General features: G+C 43.2%; 1 protein-coding gene across 23 annotated transcripts in view; it reads left to right on the forward strand.

Moving 5' to 3' along the window:
- Positions 1–18,605, forward strand: part of PHF21A (PHD finger protein 21A) — a 161,001-nt gene that overhangs the window by 133,057 nt on the left and 9,339 nt on the right. For 16 of the 23 annotated variants that reach the window (XM_084895305.1, XM_084895321.1, XM_084895302.1 and 13 more), the window contains 7 exons: positions 684–773; positions 4,654–4,947; positions 8,850–8,948; positions 12,169–12,220; positions 12,936–13,015; positions 13,439–13,499; positions 15,957–16,120. In XM_084895305.1, the coding sequence (XP_084751431.1) occupies positions 684–773; positions 4,654–4,947; positions 8,850–8,948; positions 12,169–12,220; positions 12,936–13,015; positions 13,439–13,499; positions 15,957–16,120 (840 nt within the window). Of the gene's footprint in view, positions 1–683; positions 774–4,653; positions 4,948–8,849; positions 8,949–12,168; positions 12,221–12,935; positions 13,016–13,438; positions 13,500–15,858; positions 15,882–15,956; positions 16,121–18,605 lie in introns of all 23 variants that reach the window. The other 7 variants (XM_084895314.1, XM_084895316.1, XM_084895315.1 and 4 more) reach the window with 3 other exon arrangements.

The following is an 18,605-nucleotide window of genomic DNA, read 5'->3' on the forward strand; positions in this document are numbered from 1 at the left end:
CCCTACTGAATTCTTATAATTCACTATACTTTGAAATTATCACCCACGAAATAATGAACAAAATTGTTCTTGAGATTTCTAGGGTAAACCATTTGGAAACTGATGTTCTCAGAATCTTGGGGAAGGATGTCCAAATTGTGGTTTAAAAGTTTGCTCCTATAATGGCAGCTAAGCGTTCATGGTGGCTTCTGAATGATGACCAGTGATGAGTGAACTAGAGAGCAATGACAGGAAGCTTCACCACTTAAACCCAGGAATCTGTAGAAACCCAGATAACTCAGCCAGGTGCTGAGAGTGAGAAACTTCTTATAGGAATAAAGGCATTCTTTGTAAGACAAAGCTCTACTAGTATGTTAGGAAAGGGCCCATTTGGCCAGGAGGCAAGTTTGATTTTACTTTGGATCCAGTCTTGACTTTTAAAATACTTAAGTGCAAAAGTTCTTAAGTGTCAAAGGAAATTGCCTAAGCACACTGAACCTGCATGTTGCACATTAGGTATGTGAGGGAACAAATGTGGTTGGTTCACTCTATGGGGTGAAGCATGCAAGCGGGAGAGTGTTAATTCAGGTGGTTAGTCTATAGTGAGAGCTCATAGAAAATATTGTCTGATGCAGAGAACAGTGATACTTTGATATTGGACATTTATTGTCCCCTCTGGTTTACTTATCGTTCTCATTTTTCAGCAGGTTCAGGCAACACCTCCTCAGCCCATCAAAGTTCCACAGTTTATTCCTCCTCCTAGACTCACTCCACGTCCAAACTTCCTTCCACAGGTGAGTGAACCGCTGACAAGCCAATAAGGGTTAGGTGGCCAGGAATCCTTGAGGGCACTTTCCACACAGCCTGTAATGCTCTTGTCAGATCAGCTGTGGACAGATCCCTCTTAGCTAAAGATTCCAGCTGCTGATGTCTCTACCATGACGATGCTTATTTTATTATTGCGGTTTCTTAACGGTGACCAGTGGCAGTAGCAGGGGGATGTAAGGAAAGGACATTTTCCTAAATTTAATTAAGATAACACCATTTTAAACTTATAATGTTAACTTACTGGAAGAAGTAAGCAAATACCTGCCTGCCAGTGGGGAAGGAGTATAAATATCACTTTCCCCTCCCTGTTTGCCAAAGACAGCAGGGTAGGAAACAACAGCCAAACTACCTAGTAGACACCACTCAGTTCTACTCTGGAAAGTGATGGCACTGAACACCACACTTAAACAGAGCTGTGCTTCTGAGGATTTAGACTGTACAGCTTGCCCATCTTCTCTTGAGAACATTCCTAGCAGTTGGGCTGAACTCACGTTTTCATGGCAGAGTGTCGGTATTGCCCCCGTCTGGGTCTTGAGGGAGTTGATTTGCCTGATGGAAAGGTTGGGAATTCCTATCTGAGGCCCCAAGTTTCAGGCAAAGAGCGAAGAGAAAGGAGTTTTGTGGTCAGTTGACTTAGGTGATTTCTGAACTGCCTATATGATTTTAATCATTTATCAGATAAATTCTTTTTTTAAAAACTGCTTTTTTATTGATTTTAGAGGAAGGGAGAGGGAGAGAGAGAGAGAAATATCAGTGATAGGAGAGAATCATTTATCAGCTGCCTCCTGCGTGCCCCCCATTGGGGATCAACCCGCAACCCGGGCATATGCCCTGATTGGGAATCCAATCGCAACCTCCTGGTTCCTGGGTTGATGCTCAACTGCTGAGCCATACCAGCCAGGCTATTAGATAAATTCTTAATAAATATCTTGTGTTTCAAAAAAGGCACTAAACACTATGGATATGCCAGTTTTCAAGACAGACAGTTCCCTGCCCTCAGAGCTTCAGACACATTACAGGCAATTACACTGTCTATTAGGGAGGGATATCCAACTCCTTCTTAAGAATATTTCAGAACATTTCCTTGAAGAGTTGACATTCTATCTGAAACCTAAAGTCCTAGTAAAGTCAGCCTGACAGAGTTTTGGGGAAGAATAAAAATGCTCCAGGCTGAGAACAGAACATAAACGCAAGTCTGGGTTGGAAAAATGCATGGAAGATTAGGAACCAGACGTGATTCAGTGTGGCTGGAACAGTGGGCCTCGGGCTGGAGTAAGCAGGGGGCTGGAGAAGCCCATTGGGCTAGAGCCTGGGGAGCAGTATAGGCTGTGTCAGAATTTGGGCCTTATCCCAGTAACAGCGGGGAGCCATGAAAGCATTTTTAGACAGGTACTTGACATGATCAGATTTTTGTTTTAGAAAATTTCTCCTTGCCACTGTGTGGAGAATAGATTAGAGGGGGTGAGGCCTGTGGGAGGAAGAACAGTTAGAATACTGTCAACAATAGAGACTATTGCTACATGCCACTGACTGTAACACTGTATGTGGATTATCTATTTTAATCCTCACAGCAACCTTATGAAAGTATGTGTTGCTCTCTTTTAGGTGAGGACTCTAAGGCTTAGTCCATGCTTTTTAAATGGTGGGTTATGACTCAGTAGTTGACTGTGAAGTCAATTTAGTGGATTAAATGCAGAGTTTTTAAATAAAATGAACACTACATAATAGAAAATATTAGACTGCATAGCACATAAGGATTGTTTCATGAAGTTTTTATTTTTAGAGACAGAGATATATGTCTATGTGTGTATACTGGTTACAGTGTGAAATTATTACCTATTATATGACTACAACACCCACCACAGGGTCACCTTAAATTAAGCTGAACATTCAGAGTCGCCAGGGTCCACACTTTGCAACAGTGTACTTAGAACAATGCAGGACAGAAACCAGCTTTTTCTCAGCATCAGCCATTTTTCTTGAATGTGCATCCCTACAGTAGCCATATGCAGTCTCCGCACCTGCCCAGGGATAGCTCAAAGTTGGGGAAATCAGGGCAGTGGGAGAGCCACTCTACCATATAAACCTTATGCCTCACAGAAGCCAGTGTATCTTACAACGATTCCATAGGCATGGTTTGCAAGGTCCCTGCAATGGACATGCCCAGTTATAAGCATGACCCCACTTTGGGAATCCCAAAGTATGGTGTCCCAAGTATTTATGGATCTCGCCATTAAGATTCGATTTAGCAATAAGGGTCATTCTCACTATAAGCAATGTTGCCTGGTAACATAGTTGATATTCTTACCTTTATTGGGTTTCCAGGAAAACAGAACGGGAGAATTAACTGAATTAACTGAATCCTTCCCTCTAATGCATAAGAGGGAAGGATTTTGCCCATAAGATCACAGTTTAGAAAGTTTGAAAAATAGAGAGATTAGGTATGTTGCTTAAGGTTATACAGCTAGCAAGTGGTAGAACCAGGATTTGAACCCAGGCAAGGCTGACCCATGTTTTTAATTAAATTTCTGCCACTGTTTAAGTAAACCAAACATAGGGTAAAGTAGTGGCAGTGAGAAGAGAAAGTAGGACATATTTGAGAAGGATTTAGGAAGTTGAGGTGGAGGAGGAAACATCAAGAATTGTTCTGAGCCAAAACTGGTTTGGCTCAATGGATAGAGTGTCAGCCTGGGGACTGAAAGGTCCCAGGTTTAATTCCGGTCAAGGGCATGTAACTTGATTGTGGGCACATCCCCAGTAGGGGGTGTGCAGGAGGCAGCTGATCAATGTTTCTCTCTCATTGATGTTTCTAGCTCTCTATCCCTCTCCCTTCCTCTCTGTAAAAAAATCAATAAAATCTTTTTTTTTTTTTAAGAATTATTATGAAGTTTATTTAGGAAAGAAAGGAAAATTTACTGAGGTGATGATTTTAAGAGGAAGAGAAGGTTGCAGGAAGAAATTAGTGAGTTTTAGATATGTTGATTTTGAACTTCTTGTGAGATTTCCAAGTAGAGATGTCCAGCCGGCAGTTGGGTATGATTCTGAAATTTAGGAAATGTCTGGTCCTGAGATACAAGGGCGGAAGTCTTCAGTACATTGATGGAAACTGAAGCCCCAGGGTGGATGAGAACTCCCAGGAGGAGTGAGGACACTGGGAAGGAAGGTTCCAGGACAGAATCCCAAAGTACACTTACATTTAGTGTTAGAGGAAGAGGAAGCCCACAAAGGAGACTGAGAGAAGGGGTGGCCAAGAACAGGGGTTAAAGGGTCAGAGATGGGGGTGAACTGAAGTGTGGATAGGAAGAAATTTAGAATGTGAATTAAGGCCATAGACAGCATTATTACCATACTCTGCTGCACAAATTCTGAGTGAGACCAGTCTTTGGATTGGGTATTTGACCTCAACCTAAAAAGATGGCATATTTAAAAGAAGGAGCTAAGTTTAGAATCAGAAGAACTGTGTTCTAGGGTAGCATTTGGACCCTCTAAAGAGCTGATGAGTATTGTATTTTTGTTTTTAAAAATATATATTTTATTGATTTTCTACAGAGAGTTAGAAACATTGATGAGAGAGAAACATTCATCAGCTGCCAAAGTACATGCCCTTGACCGGAATCGAACCTGGGACCTTCCAGTCTGCAGGCCGACGCTCTATCCACTGAGCCAAACCAGTCAGGGCGAGCTGATGAATGTTTTATAAGATTATATATCCTGAGTCTTATAGAAATAATAAAACCAACGTGAATATTAATATTTGTACTAAATAACATTTCATGTACACAATGTAGACAATCTGATAATTGCTTCTAGTAAGTAATATGGTAATTTTTCTCTCTTTCCCCATAGGTTCGACCCAAGCCTGTGGCCCAGAATAACATTCCTATTGCTCCAGCACCTCCCCCTATGCTTGCAGCTCCTCAACTTATCCAGAGGCCTGTTATGCTGACCAAGTTTACCCCCACAACCCTCCCTACCTCCCAGAATTCCATCCACCCCGTCCGTGTCGTCAATGGGCAGACTGCAACCATAGCCAAAACGTTCCCCATGGCCCAGCTCACCAGCATTGTGATAGCTACTCCAGGGACCAGACTGGCTGGACCTCAGACTGTACAGCTTAGCAAGCCAAGCCTTGAAAAACAGGTACAGGCAAGAGTATGCACCTGCTCTGGGCATTAGCCTTGCCATTAAAGTTAGGCTATCTCTACATTTTCTCAAGGGCTCTTTACCTCAGCACCGTTGTCAATGACCTGTTGCTTATCATGTGATAATTTATTTAAAATGCAAAAGGTAAGGAGCCATGGGTCAGACTGTTGGACCTCAAAGAGAGGGTGGGGATAAAAGGGAGAGATCAACCAAAGGACTTGTGTGCATACATATGAGCCTAACCAGTGGTCAAGGACAATAGGGGGGTGGGGGATTGGAATTGGGGGTTGAGGACAAATATGTTATACCTTAATCAATAAAAAAAATTAAAAATAAATAAATAAAATGCAAAAGGGCCATTATTACTGAAGAAAGTTGGGTTGCTTTTTCCATTATCTCCTTATATTAATAGATGGATTCATAGTCCTGTGTGAATGAGCTCCCCCTGCTGGTTGTGAAGCAGAAATTCACAAATGGGTTCTGCTACCTTTAGTCAGGAGGCACAGATGAGGTGGTAAACAGGAAATCCATATTAGTTTTGGCCCAGTAAGAATCCAGATAAAGATGGGACTATGAACGTCAGGAAGAATAAACCTCAAAGTTTTCCCCTGGTTATTATAGATAATTAAGAGTCAAATGAAAAAAAAGTAAAATTTCTAAAAGGTATTCTTTTAACTCTAGAGGGTTTTAGTTCAAATATTGAAGCCTTTCATTTATATTTCTAAAAACAGATGTTTTCTTAAAAACATGAGGCTAGAGCAGCGGTCGGCAAGCTCATTAGTCAACAGAGCCAAATATCAAATGTACAACGATTGACTTTTTTTTTTGAGAGCCAAATGTTTTAAGCTTAAACTTCTAACGCCACTTCCTCAAAATAACTCACCCAGACCTTGGTATTTTGTGGAAGAGCCACACTCAAGGGGCCAAAGAGCCGCATGTGGCTCGCGAGCCGCAGTTTGCCAACCATGGGGCTAGAGAAATACAGGTAACCTTCAAAAATACTTAAGGGTTCTATGTCAGAAAGACTTTTTAAAAACAAAAACAAAAAACAGATTATAGGCAGTCACCATGTATTCTATTTAAAGAAAAACCAGTGATGATAAAGAATTTTGCAAAGAAAAGCATCCTCTTTCAGAAGTTGCTTTTAAAGTCATTGACCTATTTCTGATTTCTCAGGCTTGGGTTCTCATTCACATGAACATAGGCTCTGGTGATCCTGAATCGTGCGCTTCTGGGTGGCTGATGGTTCAGAGAGGCCGGCCAGATGGCGAGGATGAGAAGGCTTCCTGCTGCCTTGCCTTCTTGAACAGGAACCTTACGCATGGAGCGCCCGGCTTCCTACCCAGGCAGCTCATCACTGCAGCAGGCCTAAGAGGCTGGATACCAAAATAGAGAACATGCCTCTATCCTTGGTAGCCTACTCAAGCCCCAGGAAATGCTTTGAGGGACATTCAGAAATAAATTACTTGCACATATTTTAGGTCAGAAGTTTTCAAACTTACCATCAGCAGAACTTCAGTATTAAAATCTTGAATGTAGAATGCTCAAGCTTAGGAGTCTGGGTAGAGGCATATTTGACAGTCATCTGGCCTTGTGTACAGGGATGGCTCTCAGAATACCTCTGAGGACCCTTAGAATTATTATAAAGGATGTGGTTTCAAAACACTATTTTAGATTGCTAAATATGATTTCTCTTTGACCTCTTCATAAAGAAATTTTTAGGAGACAAGAATTTTTTCAATTTTATTTTTACATTTCTTTTTTCAGATTACAAAGAAATATATATTCATTGTAAAAGAAAAATCCAGACATTCCTGAAATGTATGTTGTAAAAGTGCATTCCCCATAATTTATGAAAGTAAAATTTGCCCATAATTTACCCCTCCCCAAAGTTGCTATTAACAGTATAGGTTACATTCCTCCACATATTTTCTAAGCGTACACTAATATTTTAAAAGCAAAAAAAAAATAATTATATATTATTTTTTAACTTGCTCTTTTTCTTATTAGAGCTTAAATGTCTTTTCGTGTTCTGGCCTTACACATTGATAGAGCTTTTAATTTTAGTTGTAATATCATAGAAAGGTGCCATGAATTATTTTTTTAAACATTCTTTCCTAGTGGTAAATTCTGTGGTTTATCTTCTTGTTGACCTAATAGAGGGCTCCAGTTCATTGCTGTTTTAGTTTAGTAGGCTACCTGGCATAACAGGCCTGCTGGTTACCAAGCTCAGCAAGGAAGCTCTTTGTGTTTTGTTTTTGTTTGTTTTTTTAATCCAGTTCTGAGACACTTGTACTCTTCAGTGTAAGAGAGAGCTTGGACTCTGGATAATTCTTGGTGGAGAGGAATTGGTTTGTCCTTCCCTGGAGGCGCTACCACTCCATGCTTTTGCAGCCTTAGAGATGGGAGTGAGTGACCTCAGGAAATTCATAGAAGGAGCAGCAATCCTTCCACTTGACCTTCTTGTCTCCCTCCTCCCTCAGACTTCTGTCCTTCCACATTAAGAGAGCTGTGGACACCCGAGCCTTTGAAATGTCATTATAAACCGCTTCCCCATGTGTTCCCTTGTAGGTGTGTTTGGGGGTTTGTTTTATGGAGTCATTGTGTCCTTTTGGCTCAAATATGAGAGGCGTGAGAGAGAGGAGACAGTGATTGTCCTAGGGGTCATGCTCCCCACAGGAGATCAGCGTCTCTTTACAGGGCACCTGCTCTACGTGACGCACTGTGCTAGGCACCAAGGGTGCAGAAGTGTGTTGACCAATCCCTGCTCTCAAGTGTGTAGAACAGAGGAGGAAATAAGAGACAAGGCAGTATTTGTACCCTGAAACAGATGCTTACACTTTCTCAAAGTAATAAGAGAATCAAGGAAGATATGAAAGTAGCCAGGAAAGAGTGTGAAAGACCTTTGTGATTGTGTAAAATGTTTTACAGCATAATGGTTCTTGAGAACTTTAGATATCCTGCCCGTAGGACTGAAGTCTTTCATTTGGCAGTTTCATTCTCACTTATTTAATTACTTATTGTTGTCATATAAAAAGACCATTGGCATCTGTTTCTTTAATTTTGAAAAAATAAATTAGGTGTGTGTTTAGTTTTTCACCCACTGTGCTAGCATTATTTCAGGGTTTATAGAGGGCTTCAGAAAGTGAACTAGTCATTGGGTCATGGTAAGAATAGTAACGCAAGCCCAGTCTACGAATTTGCTAGCTGCCATTTGTGTCTGAAGATAATAATGCTGCTGGTGTTTCTTTGTGTGAATGGATGCATTTGGAAGACGAGGTTGCAGGTAATCAGGATGTCAGCTTCTAGCGAGATGACCTTTCCTTGGCAATTGCATCTCCCTAATGGGCGATCAGACAGGTTTTAAACATCCCAGGTGAGGGCACCTCTGCAGCCTCTCTTGGGTTGTAATTAGAAATGTTCTGAAATAGAAGTGTGTACATGTACGAGGGTTGTTTTTTTTTGTGGTTTTTTTTGTTTTTTTTTACATCATTCGGATCTTAGGCATGCTGTGGACTGGAGCTTGACCCATATGTAACAAGAGAGCTTGCTTTTGAAAAACTGTCCCTACATGCTAAAACACATTAAAATCACAGAGAGCTGCCTATATTTTATTCTTGTACATAGGAAGTAAGCCTGGATTTTTCTTTTTGTAAAATTTAAACTGTTGTATTATAGGTCCATATTTACTTTAGTCACGCAATTTAACCATTTCAGCTGGGGCCTTACATTTTACATTTCTTTTTCTTCCAAACTGAAGTCTCTATTACCTCCTTTATTACTGTTTCCAGTTTGAGAATGTTTTTCTTTCCTTCCTTGTTGACTACAGTCAAACTGTTTGTTTTCATTCTTTTAATAAAAAGTGAATTCTGAATTTTCATTTAATTTTCTTCCCCTAGACAATTAAATCTCACACAGAAGCAGATGAGAAACAAACAGAGAGCCGCACCATCACTCCACCTGCTGCACCCAAACCAAAACGGGAGGAGAACCCGCAGGTAGGTCCAGCTCTCTGCAGGCGTGGCTCAGTCTAGAAATTGACTTACTCTCACACATCAGGAGGGACATGTGCTCCTGAACACTTTGCTTGCCTTTTCTTTTGCTCTCTAACTATTCAGTAATGTTACTTCCAAGTTAGGTCGGCCTAGGGCAGATGAAGAGTATGGCCGTGAGTGTCCACGAGCTGGCATAGGGCATTTTGTACACATCACAGATTTAAAATGTAAGATTGGGGATCGTTTTCCCAGCTATCCCATTGTACTTCCAGTGATCACTGTTTATTTGTCTCAGCCAACATTTATAGGCTGTTCAGGTCACTCAGCTAAGGTCTGTTTACGTTATCTATTACAGTTGTCACATTTGCTTTTTGTTGTTACTAGTGTATTGTACTAGATTCCCAAATCCCAAATGAATCAGTAGCTGGAAAGTAGTTCATTGAAGCATAGAAGTAGGGATGAAAAGAGTAACATCTGTACCACAACTTAGGATAGAATTCTAAACTTAAATAGCAAATAAGACTCTGGTACAAACATAGAATGTGAATTTATATGTCCTTAGACAAGAGAATCTTTAAGTTTGATGACTTAGCATAAGCAGCTATAAAATAAAATTTGGACAGGTGATCTGATGATGAATATTTAATAGTTGGATTTTATTAGACTGGTGATTTCCTTCTGTGCTCAGTGCATTCTCTGTGATGAAACCCTGCCAAACAGTGGCATGAAGCCATTAAAGCATCATGTCATTGAGAAAAACAAAACTATGATTTATTAAGCCAGAAAGGTTTTTATTTTTTAAAATATATTTTTATTGATTCCAAAGAGGATGGGAGAGGGAAAGAGAGAAAAAAATATTAATGATGAGAGAGAATCATTGATTGGCTGCCTCCTGCACAACCCCTACTGAGGATCGAGCCCACAATCCAGTCATGTACCCTTGACCGGAATCAAACCGAGGACCCTTCAGTCCACAGGCCAACACTCTATCCACTGAGCCAAACCAGCTAGGGTAAGCCAGGGAGGTTTTGATAAATGATAATTCTTTCTGATATGAAATAAATTAAAGGAGGGACCAAAACTTGAACCAAATTGCTGAAAAACTTGTAAAATCATCCATAAAATTTTAAAAAGTATAATACTTGGAGAGAAAAAAAAAAGAGTAAGCTGGCCAAAACTGGTTTGGCTCAGTGGTAGAGCATCGGTCTGCGGACTAAAGGGTGCCGAGTTCGATTCCGGTCGGGGGCATGTACGTTGGTTGCGGGCACATCCCTGGTAGGGGGTGTGCAGGAGACAGCTGGTCGATGTTTCTCTCTCATCGACGTTTCTGGCTCTCTCTCTCTCTCCCTTCCTCTCTGTAAAAAAATCAATAAAATATATTAAAAGAAAAAAAAGAGTAAGCTGTTAGCTGAATTTCCTTATCAAGAGAAATTAAAGGATATCTTATGTCAGTGGCATGGTGCAGGCAAGCAGGTACCGGCCGTCATAGGTAGCAGCAGGCATTTTACCTTCTGGTTGGGCAGAATCACTGCCATAAAGAAGGCAAACTGGTTCTCGGCACATGTGTGATACATAGATGAGACAAAAGTTCTTGACAACTTTTTGTTTTATCACTGAAAATCTGTTTCACAGGAGAGGATTTTTTTTTAATTTAATAATTCCCTCATGAACTCTCAGTCTAGGCTGGCAGAGATGAGTTGGACGTGAGTGGCCAAGAAGGGCGCAGTCAGCAGAGTAAGAGAAAGTGCCTCTGAATGTCAGTCCTCACACTGCTTTAACAGAGAGCGTTGCTAGACAGCCTTCCAATCTTGGTTGCGTTTTGAAGGAATAGTGGGAATTAGGATGTGGTTATTTTTGGCAGCCATAAAATGTATGCCCTTTCAATATACAATGTGGAAAATGGGCAGTAAGTCCAAGACTGCTTTTTCCTGCCAAAGAACTCTGGCTGTTGGAGAGAGAGGTGCCCACCTAACTTTGGAATAAGAAATAAAAACATTTCTTCAAGATTCTGAGATAATAGTAAAGGGCATTTCTGTTCTCCAGTGTCTGCCTCAATGACTGTATTTTCATAAAACCCTATCTTGGGTAGCCTGAACCTGTCACATCTGGCCAAAATATCATGGTATTTAATGTTGAGGGTGAAATGTCAGGGTTTTTTTAAGACCCAACTGTGGTATAAATGATTCTATAGGAGGATGTCTCCTAGCAATTGATTATATTCTTTATTCATCGGCAAAAAAAAATTGATGATGCATTCTTTGGCATGTATACCGCCCACATGCAGTGGTACAGCAGAAAATGGAGACATACTTTCCAGACCACATGCAACCAAAGAGAAAAGTAGGCACCAATTTGTTACTTTCTCCAACTTTAAGCATCTCATGTGTCAGCTATGAGGTGCAGTATCCTAATCAATCTAGTCAGAGAAAAATCACTCCATATTTTTAGGCCCATGTTTGAATGAAAAATCATAGTACTAAATAGAACACCTGCTATCATTCCTAAAATTCATTTAGCTTTGAGTTAGCGTTGTCCAGTCAGTGGTAGCAAAAAATGTAAGAAACCCCGACTTGACATGACAAGTAACTAGGCCTAGTCAATGCGAGTAAACTAATTATAATTTTTAGCTTATTGTATGGGAGGCTCTACCTGCTTTTTGAATATGAAATCCTCTTCTCTCTACAAGGATTTTTAAAAATATTATTTATTTATTTATTTATTTATTTATTTTATTATTTATTATTTTTTAGAGATAGAGGAAGGGAGAGGGATAGAGAGAAACAGGGCTATGAAAATAAAACACTGATTGGCTGCCTCCTGCATGCCCCCTACCATGTGCCTTGGCTGGGAATTGAATCAGCAACCTCTCAGTGCACAGGATGACATGTAACCAACTGAGCCTCAATGGCCAGAACTCTAAAATGATTTCTTTTTTATGAAAGAAAATACATTGGGCCACTCAAAATGCTGATTTCTGCCACTGAGGACGCAGAAGCTGTAGGCCCTTGTCCTTCTCTTTTGGACCCTGTAAGCCAGAGAAGCGGTGGAGTGACTTCATAGCTGTTAGGAGTGGAGGACGCCCTGCTCTTTTTCACCTGAACCTGCCTCCTTCAGGCCGCCAGCCCACCGGGCTGCCTTCCTCTAGCATTCTAGTTGGGAACATGTGGTTGGCTTTGTGAGAACCCAGACTGAAGCATGTTCATCTTTTGTTTCTCTGGCACAGAAACTTGCCTTCATGGTGTCTCTAGGATTGGTAACACACGACCATCTAGAAGGTAAGAGAAGATGTTCATAAGGTTGCCTTGCTTCTGGCCCAGAGCTTACTTCTTGACAATGGCGTTTTATTGGGAGAAAAGAAAACTGAAAACAGATAGAGTATCATGTAGTCCGTGTGGACTTTGTTTCCTTTAGAGTCAAATTGGCTGCTGTTCAGCCCTCCCCTTCCTTTCGCTTTGTATCCACACTACTGTCCTGGGCAGACCACCCCGTTGCCTAGGTTAAGGTGACTTCTTCCGCTCACTTAGGGAACTTTCTCCTCACCAGCATGAAGTAGCAAATGCCCCTCTGACTTTGTACTCTTCAGTACTCTTGGCTACTAGAATCTTAAGAACAGTTGCAAAGCTACATCTGTGTTGGTTACTTAATTAAAGAATGGTGAACTACGGTTGCTCAATCTCAGTCTGTGGATAAAGTTCATCCACACCTAGGTCACAGTGATCTAAAAATAAACAGGACAGCCTGTTCACAAGCGTTGTCTGCCACCAAGCACCGGTCACAGCGAGCCTCCCCGGGGACGGCGAGGTCTTGCTCTCCGAGGGGTGAGAGTAGGCGTCCTGCGTGCGTGCTCCCAGCCGTGTGCTTGCCTCTGCTGAGGCTGCAGTGAAACAAAGAGGCTGGCCCCAGCTCTGATTTGTCTGGGAAAAACAATGAAGTCAAGTTGTTGAGGTTCCCCATACCTGTCTTCTAATGTAAACCTTTTGCTTTCCCAAGAAATCCAAAGTAAGAGGCAAGAGCGAAAACGAAGAACAACGGCAAACCCCGTGTACAGCGGCGCGGTCTTTGAGCCAGAGGTACTCCCGGCCCGCGCGGGCCCTTCCCTCACCCTTCACTTCACTTACAACATAGTCAGCACCTCCCGTTGGAAACCTGGTTGTACTTGTGCAGCTTTGTAAAGTGATGATTTTTCTCAGGCTGATCCCATCATTTCATTTTTATTATTCATTGCTTTCCCCTTAGTTTTTGCCTACATTTGAACAGATATAAACCTTCCTTAAAAATGTTACTCACCCTGGCTTCAACGCAACTGTCAACTGTCAGAGGCAGGCCTCCCTGGAATATATGTAACAAAACACGTTAGCACTGATACCTGGGGGTGACTGGCACTAACTAGTTGGCATGTTGACAGGCATGCTGTGTTTGGTCTTTAGCTTTTTGCCAGTATTATTAGTAACCATCCTATTCAACCATCCCATTTCCCTCCTCAATCCTCAAAGCGTAAGAAGAGTGCAGTCACCTACCTGAACAGTACAATGCACCCTGGGACCCGGAAGAGAGGTGAGCACCTATTTATATCTCTGCCTTGCCTCTTGCCTTTGCTTTCTGTGTTGTGTTTCTCCCCTTCCCCCTAGAAAATAGTTTTGTTGTTGTTATTCTCTGAGAAGGGAGAGAAAGAGAGTGAGATTTCCTATTAGAGTTGTGTATGCTGAGTCGAAAGCTGCCTTTCCTGGGAATCCAGCAAAGCTGCCTCCGGGGAATGGCTTCAGGCAGCATTTCTGCCCCCCGGCCCACCAGCTGTCCCTGAGCATAGCACAGTGAACAAAACACCACGCAAAAGGAAGCAGTTTAGCGTCACTGAGCAGCACAGAGCCCGCTGTTGCCAAGGTGCTCTGAGTCGTGTCTGAGTCATCCTTCTGCAGGAGAAACCGGAGCCTCACTTAAGTTTCCGTGTGCTGCGGGCTTTCCAGGAAAGGGAGAAGTAGCCACACTGGAAACGTAGACTCTGTGAGAAGAAAAGGTCACTGTCAAGCAGGCTTTCGAAAGCAGAAATTCTTAAAGAGCTTCCTCCCCGTATTTTAGACCTCCCCAGGGCAGGCGCTGCACCGCCTCTTAGGGCCGAGGCATGACAGCCGCAGCAGCCTCACCGTGCGAGTCTAAATAGGGCTTAATAGCTCGGAGTTGGAGCTCATAAACAAGGTTCTGAAATTGTTCTTTGATGTCAGTAATATATCCCAAGGTCCCTTTCTCTACATGATAATGTGTCCCTGAATTATAGTTCCAGGCTAGAAAGGTTGCGGAGTGAGTGGAGTAGCATACTAATTTCTGCGTCGGCACACACAATCTCAGAGCTGCGGGAAGCTCAGGAGGTCGTCCTGACCCTTTGTCTGCCTCAGGGAGGCCGCAGCCACACCACTACCACCTCTGCCCGCAAAGAGCTAGCGTAGCCACCCTGAGTGACCCGTTCTCATGCTGCATCAGTCCCGTCCTTCAAGTGGTCAAAAATATTTAGAGGAGAAACCCGAAGCCATTGCTTCATATCAGTTCCTGGGCCACAGTTACCAGTCTCATGGATTATTTTTTGTTTTTAGCAATTTTTAGTGACCTTTTACACAAATCTCAGAAATGAGCCCTCAGCCAGAAGCCACAGTTAATTGGCCTGCTGGTGGGCTGTATCTGCTAAAAGAAAAGGGGGTAAATGAGCCAGAAAGACCTTGGCATCTCTTGCCAAGGTCAGAGGATGAAAGCCTGCATCGACAAGCCTAGGATATGCTTCCGTGGGTAAACAAGGAGCATTCGTCTCCCACTCCTCCCCACAGCACTGACCCCCCCCAGGAAGACACACCATATGACCTGTCTTTGGACTGCAGACTCCCCCAGTCTGACACACATAGTCATGTTTGTGTATGTCTGACAGAGTTAGCATTCCTGTGCATGGTTTTGATATAAATTGTAACTGTTGGCAAAGTCACGATTCTGCGTGCCATTACCAATGCTCGTACACAGCTGTGTACCCCTCTGGCTCTTTTTTCCCCTGTGGTGGTCTAGGCATTCACTTTGTTCACCCGCAGCTTAGGAGTGTGGCCCTGACTTAGACATGTCAAGCAGGAGTGGTTGGCCTGGACTTGCCACACCCGCACGGCTCATTTATGATCCGCTGTAGCATGAGGTGTGATGCAGAATGCTCTTGCTCATGTCAGGCCTCTCAGTTAGCAGTGTTGCCGATGGCGGCCTTCCTGAGACTGGATCAGCCCAGTCCTGAGACACATGGGTCGCCAGAATGTGGTAGAAAGTGGGGAGACAGTTCTCACTCAACTAGGGAGGACACCTGAGTTCTGACCTACTTCCATTCATATTTAAACTCAGGACATGTTTTTAGCTCTTGGGTTCCAGCTACCCCTTGAACATCTCTCTCACTAGCTCTAGCAGCAAAGGGTAAGAGTAGTTAACTTGAACTTAGTCTCCTAGCTTCACTTTGCTCCACCTTTATAGGCAGTGAAATAACCAAAATATAGGCAGGTGAGAACAGAAAAGCAGAAATCCTAAATAAGTCCATTGTGGGAGCTGAGAACCATTAATATAGTAAGAACGATGGTTGCAGAGAAACATTAGAGAACAACATGCAGAAGATACGGGAGAGTAAAGTAAATGGGTATTTCTGGCCTTGGCTGCCTGTAAGCTCTGGTTCTCGCCTGAGAAGTCAGGTGGTCACAGCCCAGGAGCCTCACTGCTACCTGCCCCAGGCAAGGCCCTTTACACAACCCAGCGTCTCTGTCGTTCTGCACGCTCTCTCTTCTCCTCCCTTCTTTTGAGACTCAAGGCAGTTTCTAATGACATTTAAATCTTAGCTTCTCTTCCTCTCTTTGGGACTGTTTGTATTAACCTTCTGTCTGCTACCTCACTTCCTTTTCCATGCTAGCCAATGAGGAACACTGGCCAAAGGTATGTAAGATCATTTTCCCCCTCTCTTCCCCCCCCCCCCTTTTTCCCCTTTTGTTCCCTTCTCTTGGCATATAGGTCGTCCTCCAAAATACAATGCAGTGCTGGGGTTTGGAGCCCTTACCCCAACATCCCCCCCATCCAGTCATCCTGACTCCCCTGAAAATGAAAAGACAGAGACCACATTCACTTTCCCTGCACCTGTTCAGCCTGTGTCCCTGCCCAGCCCCACCTCCACAGACGTAAGTAACGTGGGAGAAGCTCACTGTCTCTGAGAGCCTCCCTGGGGAAACCTTGTCCTGTGTTGTCTCCTCCAGCGGCATCACCCTGACTAACCCGGGAAAGCAGGGACCCCGACAGGACACTGTGCCGGAAGGCAGCTCTGCTGGGGCCCAGGTCCTGCTGTGCCCTTGGGACTCGTACTGACTATGTCAGGAGGCTCAGCAGTTCCCAGAGGCTGCATCTGCTGTGCCGTGAGGGAGTTCTCAGGAAGGGGTGGGTAGGAAGGCAGCTCATGTCCCTGCGCGGTGTGCAGGCTTCCATCGTCAGTGTCTGGAGGTGGGGAGACGAGCGAGGTGGACGTTCCCTTAGCAGTGTGGCCCACTTCAGGTGGAATTCAAGAAGTGGAAACTTTGCCATAGAGCAAGCTGTATTCAGCAGAGTTGGCTAGAAATAGGTTCCAGAAAGAGTGTCAAATACTCGGTAGTTCTTCACCCAGCAACTGTAGGAGTGTCACCAGTACCCTGCGTTTTTAAATGAGCATTTCCACAGCAATGAATTCACTCGGCAAATACTTACTGAGCACTTCTCTGCTGAGCAAGCACTGTTCTGAGGCTGGGACCGAACAGGAGCAAAACCAGCTCCCGGTCCTCACGGAGCTCATGCTGCAGGTGGGAGGCAGGTGATGAGCAGAGGAACATATGTGCCAGGGAGTGATAATGCCGTGGGAAAGTGGGGCAGACAAGGGGCCTAAGGGGTAGGAGGTTGCTCTTTTATGAAGATGCTGAGGGGGTGGGGGAAGAGCACTCCGAAAGCCCTGGGGTAGAAATGTAAACGCACCAAGAAAAGGGGCCAAGATGCTGGGCAGTGAGCAGTGCGAGTGGTGGAGCTGAGGGCCAGAGGCAGCAGGGCCTGCGGCTTTCCTCTAAGTGAAATAGGAGGCCGCCAGAGGGTTTTTGACTTTTTATTTTGAAAGTTTCAAATCTACAGAAAAGTTACAGTGACAATGCAAGGAACAAATGTATACCCTTCACCTAGATTGACCAGTTGTTACCATTTTGTTACCATTTTGCCACATATGCTTCTCTCTCCTACACACACATATACTCCCACTAATACATACACACATGTACAAACATATATATGTGTGTGTGTGTGTGTGTGTGTGTGTGTATGTATGTGTGTATGTATAAATATATATATGTGTGTGTGTGTATATATATACACACACACACACACACACACATTCATGCACACAAACTTTTTTTAAATCCTTAACCAAGGATGTGCTTGTTTAGAGAGGGGGAGAGGTGAGAAACTTTGATCAGTTGCCCCCGTACGCGTCCTGAGAAGGGATCAATCCCCTGACCTAGGTATGTGCTCTGACCCGGAATCAAACCCACAACCTTTCGGGGTATGTGAGGACATTCTGACCAACTGAGTCACTCTGTCAGGACCATACTTTTTTTCTTCTTCTTCTTTTTCTGAACAATTTCCAAACTAGGTTAGGAAATTGGCCTAATACAATACAGTTAGGAAATTGCAAGCATCATGAATCTTCACCCCCAAATACTTTGGTTTATATCTCCTAAGAATAAAGATATTCTCTGATATAGCCACAATACAGTTATCAAAGAGAGGAAATTTAATATTGATAAAATGTTATTATACAATATACAGTTCATATTCAGCTTTCTCAATTTGTCTCAATTATTGCCTTAGTGGCACTTACGTTTTTCTGCTTCAGGATCCAATTCAAGATCACTCTTGACATTTATTGTCTCTTTAGGCTCCTTACTCTGGACCAGTTTCTCGTCTTTTCTTTGTCTTTCATGGCATTGATATTTTTAGGAAGATAGGCCAGTTGCTATGTAGGGTGTCCTCCATTTGGATGATCTGATTGTTCCCTCAGGAACAGATTGGAGGTTGCATTTTTGTAGGAACACTAAATAAGTGGCAATGAGTCCTCAGTGCTTCGCAGCAGGAGGCACGTGTTGTCAGTCTGTCCCCTTGTTGGGGATGTTAACGCTCCTCTCTTAAAATAGGGCCCATCAAATGTCTCCACTTGTACAGGCACCTGTTTCCTCAGCTTTGGGTCTGTAAATATCCAGTTCCCAGCAAACTGCTACCCAGTGGTTTTAGCATCCTTTGCTGGTTCTTGCCTACAGTTATTATTCAAAGGTGTTTGCAAAATTGATTGGGATTTTAAAAGGGCCGATGTGTGTGAAATGTGGAGTCAAGACTGTGGGAAGATAGGACAGGAGCAGGGAGACCAGTGAGGAGGCTGTTGCAGGAGCCAATGGTAGCTTGACCTAATATAATAGGTAGAAATAGAGATGGAGGAGAGTCATTGAGTCTGCATCTTTTTGAATGAAAAGCCAGCAGAATTGGATGATGGGGTAAGGAGAAAAAGAACAGTCAAAGGTGAATCCAAAGATTTTGGCCCAAACAGCTAGGAGACTGGAGGAGAAGCTGGTTTGGCATGTCTCCTCTCTCTCGTGAATGACA

The sequence above is a fragment of the Pipistrellus hanaki genome, assembly GCF_964339955.1.
Source record: "Pipistrellus hanaki genome assembly, chromosome: 9".
Lineage (NCBI taxonomy): Eukaryota > Metazoa > Chordata > Mammalia > Chiroptera > Vespertilionidae > Pipistrellus > Pipistrellus hanaki.